At 41.5% G+C, this 7729-nt stretch overlaps 1 protein-coding gene across 1 annotated transcript; it reads left to right on the forward strand.

Annotated features, from left to right (window-relative positions):
* The first annotated feature begins 1855 nt into the window (after window positions 1–1855).
* Window positions 1856–2500, forward strand: LOC142616992 (uncharacterized). Its single transcript, XM_075789708.1, has one exon. It carries the CDS (start codon window positions 1856–1858, stop codon window positions 2498–2500), a length of 645 nt encoding a protein of 214 aa, XP_075645823.1.
* Window positions 2501–7729: the final 5229 nt, after the last annotated feature.

The following is a 7729-nucleotide window of genomic DNA, read 5'->3' on the forward strand; positions in this document are numbered from 1 at the left end:
GGTGACTACCCATAATAAATTACCAAGGATGTCACATTCCTTGTCGTGGACTATTCATCCGCTTACAATGCCATACTGGGCCAACCTACCCTTAATTCATGGAAAGCCGTGACTTCGGCCTACCACCTAATGATCATATTTCCAACCGAGTGCGGAGTAGGAGAGGTGCGTGGAGACCAAGTGGCAGCATGCGAGTGCTACATAGCGATGTTAGAGATGGACGACCACTTACAAACCATAAGCATAGAGGAGCAACAGATGGTTGCAGAGCCCGTTGAAGGGTTGGAAGAGATACTTCTCAATAATTCCAGACCTGAGTAGACGACCAAGATTGGCACCCTCGCAAGTCCTCCTGTTCACCAAGTGATCGTGACATTCCTAAGGGAGAACCAAGATATCTTTGCTTGGAGCCACGAAGACATGCCCGGGATCGACTCTTCAATTACGGTTCACAGGTTTAATGTATCACCCTCCTTTCCCCCTATCTATTAGAAGAAGTGGGTGTTTGCTCAGGATCAAGATAAGGCTATAGCGGAAGAAGTCCACAAATTGCAGGATGTTGAATTCATCAAGGAAGTATACTATCCCAACTGGCTGGCCAATGTAGTGATGATCAAGAAAGTCAATGGAAAATGTAGGATGTGTGTAGACTTCAAGGACTTAAACAAGGTGTGCCCCCAAGATAACTACCTACTCCCGCGGGTCGAAGTCCTGTTAGAATCAACAGTAAAACACCAGTTGCTAAGCTTTATGGATGCTTTTTCTAGTTACAACCAAATTAAGCTGGACGAGGATGATCAGGAGAAAACTTCATTCGTTACCAGCCAAGGCCTTTTCTGTTACAAAGTGATGTTGTTCGGTCTCAAGAACGCTGGCGCAATGTAACATAGGCTCATGAACAAAATTTTTTGCACATCAGATTAGAAGGAATGTCCAAGTCTACGTGGACGATATGCTAGTGAAAAGTTGATGAGAAGATGACCATTTGGACGACCTCAAAGAGACCTTTGATACCCTTTGCTCTTATAACATGAAGCCCAATCTAAGCAAATGCGCATTTAGGGTAACATCTAGAAAATTCGTAGAGTTCATGGTGTGTCAAAGGGGCATTGAAGTCAACCTAGACAAGATCCTGGCCATAATGGAGATGGCACCACCAAAGAACATAAAAGAAGTGCAAAGCCTCAACGGCAAGGTAGCGGCGCTGAACAGGTTCGTGTCAAGGGCAACGAACAAATACCTGCCTTTCTTTCGCACGTTGAAGAAGTCCTTTAAGTGGACGGCCGAGTGTCAACAAGCATTTGAAGACTTAAAAGCAGACCTCTCTTCCCCACCATTGCTAAGTCCTTCCAAACCTAGGGAAGAACTATTTCTCTACCTAGCCATCTCCTCTGCTGTTGTCAGTGCGGCCTTAGTCAAAGAAGAAGATAGGGTACAGAAATCCGTATACTATACTAGCCAAGCACTCCGAGGCATAGAGGAGAAGTACCCCTCGATGGAGAAGCTAGCCTTTACCTTAGTGACCATAGCTTTCAAACTCAAACCATATTTTCAGGCCCACACTATAGTTGTTCTAACAGACAAGCCTTTACAGAGAGCAATGAGTAATCCTAAAGTTGCTGGATGGATGGTGCTATGGGCAATTGAGTTAAGTGAATTTGATATACAATACATCTCATGCACAGCAATGAAAGGATAGGTAGTTTCTAACTTCATCGTGAAGTTCACCAATATGGAAGGCCAGGGGGCAAAAGAGCATCCCCAATGGAGTATCCACATGGACGGATCATCCAACAGGCAGGCTGGCTGAGCGGGTATAGTACTTCACTCTTCAGAAGGGGACGAGATCGAGTACATGGTTTGTCTCGACTTCCCTACAACCAACAATGAGGCGAAGTACAAAGCCTTAGTGGCAGGTCTGGATCTTACCAAAGCAGCAGGGGCTACAAGTATGGTTGTTTATTACGATTCTCAGGTGGTCACAAGTCAGGTGAATGGCGACTACGAATGCAAAAGTGAATGGATGAAAAAATACCTAGAGCAAGTAAGGAGAAGGGTGGTCAACCTTCAGGCCAAGTTTGTTCAAATCCTAAGGGAAGAGAACGAGCAAGCCGACCATTTTGCCAAGGCTGCATCATCAGAACATATGCTCATCCATAGTAAGGTACTTTCTTTTGTTCAACTTTTGCCTTTGATAGAGGACGTCAATGTGCAGGAAATAGGCTTGTATAGTAACTGGACCACACCAATAGTTTCATACTTGAAAGACGGCACATTACTTGATGGTAAGGAGGCCGCAAGGAAGTTGAAGGTTCAAGTGGCACGATTCGTCCTAATAAAGGGTGTTTTGTACAAAATAGGCTTCTCCCGACTGTACCTAAGATGCCTGAGCCCTGAGGAAGCAGATTATGTCATGAAGGAAGTTCACAAAGAGATCTGTGGGAACCATTCGGGGTCACGACCACTAGTGCACAAGCTGATTCAGGCAAGATACTATTGACTTACCATGCAGAAGGATACCCAAGCTTATGTCAAAACTTCTGACAAGTGTCAGAGGTTTGGCAATGTCATCAGAAAGCCAACAGAAAAGCTCATTCCTATGACAGCTCAGTGGCCTTTTGCTCAATAAGGGTTAGACATCATGGACCCATTCCCAACGCCGGCTAGACAGCTGAAGTTCCTAGTGGGCGGTATAGATTACTTCACCAAGTGGGTAGAAGTTGAAGCACTGGCGACCATCATGGAGAAAAACATATGAAATTTTGTATGGTAAAACATCATTTGCAAGTATGGGATCCCTAGAGTATTGGTCTCAGAAAATGGAAAGCAATTCAATAATGAGTCATTCAGGGATTTTTGCTCACAGTTGGGGGTCAAGAATCACTACTCCTCACCTGTCCACCCTTAGGCCAACGGACAAGTTGAGGTCACGTACCGATTCTTACTCAAAATCATCAAGACTCGGCTCGAGGAGGCGAAGTGCATATGGCCAGACGAGCTACCTAGTGTACTATGGGTGTATAGGACGACGGCCAGAACACCTATAAGAGAGACACCATTTCGACTAGCATATGGGAAGAAGACCTTTATCCTTGCTGAGGTCGGGCTCACAAGCTACAAAGTGGAGAATTATGACGAAAGTAGAAACGACGAAGCCATACGCCTGCAGCTTGACCTAGTAGACGAGGTCAGAGCAACAGCCGAACAAAGGTTAGCACGATAACAGGACCTCTGGCCAAACACAACAACTCCAGAGTCAGACGTAGGGATTTTCAAGTTGGAGACCTTGTCCTAAGGAAGGTGACGGGTGCCACAAGAGATCCCTCCCAAGGAAATTTAGGACCTAATTGGGAAGGACCCTACATAATCGCTTCATGATAGAGGAAAGACACCTATTACCTAGAGACACTCGACGGATAGAAGTTACATCATCCATGGAACACTAAGCAATTAAAGAAATACTACCAATAGACGACGGCATACAGACCCGCACTCCTCATTTCCAGTTGATTTCTTTCTAGTTTATTTTTATTTTTTATTTTTATCATCTATAGTTCTTTTTAAGCCCAAAAGGCAGCTTTTAATTTTTTTCAACAATTTTTTGCTCATGCACATATTTATCATAATAAGAGGAGTTATTCAGCTATGTCATATGTATACATCTCTACAAAATCGTATCTACGACTAAGTCCTTAACTGAATGGGTGCATCCCCAAGCCCAAGGGATGACATAGAATTTATACAAGTCCTTAAGTGGACGAATGCATTCCAAGGGATACTTAAATTTATTAATATACTTAAGTGGACGAAAGCATTCCAAAGGATGCCTTGGAATTTATTAAAGTCCTTAAGTGGACGGATGCATTCCAAGGGATGCTCAAATTTATTAAAGTCCTTAAGTGGACGAATGCATTCCAAGAGATGCCCTAGAACTTATATAAGTCCTTAAGTGGACAGATGCATCTCAGGGATACCCTAAATTATATACAAGTCCTTATGTGGACGGACCCATGGGTACCTTGAAGAACATGATTAGCCAAAATTAGTTATTAAAACACGAAAGTGGATGGACCACGTTTATTTAAAGGTCTAGCCCACGATATGGACGGACTATGGTCATCCTAAAAATCTACTAAGTCACGCTTATAAAGTAGACGGTGCACTCTTGGGTTAAAAACTAAAGGAATGGTTCAAAACATTCAAGCCGACGAATGAAAGATGCAATATCCTTTATATAGAACAGAAGCAAATGAACTTGTAATTGAAAAACTCAAAAAAAATTTGGGCAATATTAAGATTACCAACCAAAAGACTAGGGTTGGTTAACAGGGGCCTCTTCGTCCACTACTTTCTCAGCTGCCTTGGCCTCTTCAACTGGACGGTTCTCATCGCCTACGGATTTAGCTTGTCCATCCTGAGGAACGACTCCTTCGTCACCTTGAGCGTCGGAAGTGGGGTCACCCTCAAATAGCTCGTTAATGCCTTCAAATAGAGGCACTCTCTAAAACCATCAACATAGCAGCCGCCAAGCTTGACAAGGAAACCGTCAGAGTTGTGAAACTTCGTCTTTCCATCCTCCTTAGCCTGACGGACCTGCGTCCTTAAAAAAGAGATCTCCCCCTCCTTGTCTTTGAGTACCTTCTTTAGTACCTCAGCTTGATTCTTCGTTGCCTTTAGGGCCTTCCTCGTGATGTCAAGTTTTTTTACTTGAACCTGCCATGAGGCTTTACGCTCATTCTGCTTTGTCTCCGCTGTCTCGACCCTCTCCTTTAGATGGTCAACCAGCTTCTCACGGGCCATGCAACGGTCCATCAATCCCTTCATCATAACTCCCCCTACGAGAGAAAAATACAAAGTTAGATATGAGGGTAAGTAAGAGACAAAAGGAAAATTGACCGAAGGGAAAAGTGGATGATCACACACCTAAGCCAAACTAAAAAGGCCAGTTTCCCCCATGGCCTTCATTGCATGATTGCCCAAGTCCTTATAATCCTCATCCCTAATGATGGACGAGAGCTGCCCAAGAGCATATCGTGAGTCTTTGCGGAGGAGGGGGGCGCTGCTCAACGATGGGACCTTTGGCCAACATCAAGCCTTTCCCAATCTCGTGATGGGGGGGAGGAGGCAGCTTGGTAGCTGGAGGCATCTTCTGGACGGTTGTAGTGATTACCAATCTAGAATTTTATTAAGGACAGTTAACTTTGTCCATTGTCTTTCTCTTCATGAACGGTTTAAGTAGGTCTGTTCCTTTAGTTGGGGGTGCACCCTTCTCCTGTTTCTTCCTCGACTGTGCGACAGCTTGCTGGCAGATGTAAGCTCTCCTCTTGCTGTCTTCCATTTCTACACCAAAGGGGATGGAAAGATAAAGGAATAAGTGATAGACTCACATTGGCGTGCTTATGTGTCATAGCGACGGGCAACGGGCGCCTACCAGATGGGGGCATTATACCCCAAATTCTATCAACAAAGGGCATTTCCTCTCGTTCGTCAAGGTGACATACTCGGTTGTTTCCCTAGATGAAGAAATACCAGTTCTTCTAGTTCTGGCTGGAGTCGAGGGTCTCGTACATTAGCCTGAGCACTGGCTTCCTTGGTAGAAAGCTATAGATGCCCTTGGACTTGACGATCTCACTAGGATGGTAACAGTGGAAGAACTCTTCCACAGTTAGGTGTCGTCGCCCCTTACTCAGAACCCCGTACAACACCTTTGCACCAAGGAAGATCCTCTAAGAATTTGGAGTGATCTGGGTGATGGTTAGTCCTAGGTATTGGAGTAAGCGACGGTGGAGAGCACTCAAAGGTAGTTTGAATCCTGCCTTGAACATACACCCCGATGTCCTCAGCACCACGGTAATAGAACTTTTCAAACTTAAGAGGTAGACGGATAGAAATGTTGACGGGTGTTGACACCTCATTTTGCAACCCGCATTTAACCTCACTTGGAGGGTAAAAGGGTAATTTTGCCTTGAAAATATGCATCTTGATTCTAGTCATTAGATCCTTAATCTCATTTCACCAAAATGATCTTGATGTTGTAACGATCAAATCGACTGGTCATAATCCCTAATCGGACCACCAGATTGAAAGTTATCATCAAATCAATTTTAATGACTGAGATGCACTATCACAAATTGAGTCTGACCATATGTGATTATGAACAATTTATTTCAATTAGTTATATATATAATCAATTTTAGATTAATGATGTGTCATAATTTGATTGGTTAAGACTACATTTTATGGTAGGGTTGCACACAACTAATTAACTAGATAATTAAATATTAATCATTCAATGAGTAATTTGTGCAATTATCTTTTAATTAGAGTAAATTTGGAATCAATTAAGTCTGAAATGGGAGTGATTGGAGCCATTTAATGTTAATTGAGAGCTAATTTGGGACCTATTAATGTTAATTGTACTGAAACCATTTTCTAACAAATGACCTTTGCTCACTATTTCATCGATATCTCTTCGAATATTTTGAATCTGTGAATGAAGTTAATTTTTCCAGAAACTAGACATCCGGGGCTTCAGTTTGACCATAAGAACAAGACAATTCCGATCAGAATTAAGTCAAATATGATTTTTTGAAGTTGGCTCTACAGGCTGTTACAGCAGCTATGGGAAAACCAAATTTTGGCTTGCTCCTCACTCCTACAAATCTCTACATTTAATACTCCAGATTTCTCCCAAAGCTAAAATGAGGTCTAGGTTCATGATTCTTTGTCAAACCTCATTAATGGCCTTCCATTCATATTTCCTCCTCTACAACTATATAAACCACCATCTCCTTCATTCCAAGATACACAAAAAATCCCCATCTCTTCTCCTCTCTTGAGTTTTAAGAAGTTGAGTAGTCTTGTCATATTTTGGTCTTCTTAAGACTCAAGATATTGAGTGAGACTCACTCTTCCTCTCCTAACTCTTCCTTTCCTCCACCCTTAGGACCTCCCCTCAAAAGTCTCATCATCCTCCATATGGATCTTGCATGAAGGTATAATCTATTTCTCTAATTTTTTTTTTTTTTTTTTTTTTGTGTTTCCATGATAAGAGTTTAAGATTAAAGCATGATGATAATTATTTAAATTCCTTTGAATGTGTTTGAATATTCTTAATTGTTCTTATATGTTCTTCACATGTTCTTGGCTGTTCATCACATGTTCATGCATAACATTAGTTTTGATCTTAAATCCACATCAAAAACATGAAAAATATGTTCATTTAATAATTCTTTTAAATTCTTGAATCTAGGATATCACCATCCACACACATCACTAGAATTTATTTTTCAATCCAAATGAAATACTTAATAAATTGAATTAGGGTTTATTACATGCACACACTTTCAATTCAACATGCAAATTGATTGATAACATATTGGATGATGTGATATGAATGTTGGCCACTATAATCTAGAAGACCGGTTTCACCGGGCAAGGTGGGTGCCTAACACCTTTCCACCTTGTAACATAGCCTTCAAACTTAGACTAAAGGTTAGTAGATCAAATGTTTATCCATCTAATTTTCAATTTTTAGATTGCAACTAGGAAACAAAGTCATGTACTTTATCTTAGATTGTATCTAGGACCAAAGCCATATAATTTTCCTATGATTAATGTAAATTCAATTGAAAATTAATAAAATAAATAATTTTTCAATTTTGGTTTTCTTATTTTTCCAATAATTAAATAAGTGACAATTCCATTGTAAAACCCTTAATCTAAAGGG

The sequence above is a fragment of the Castanea sativa genome, chromosome 11, assembly GCF_040712315.1.
Source record: "Castanea sativa cultivar Marrone di Chiusa Pesio chromosome 11, ASM4071231v1".
NCBI lineage: Eukaryota > Viridiplantae > Streptophyta > Magnoliopsida > Fagales > Fagaceae > Castanea > Castanea sativa.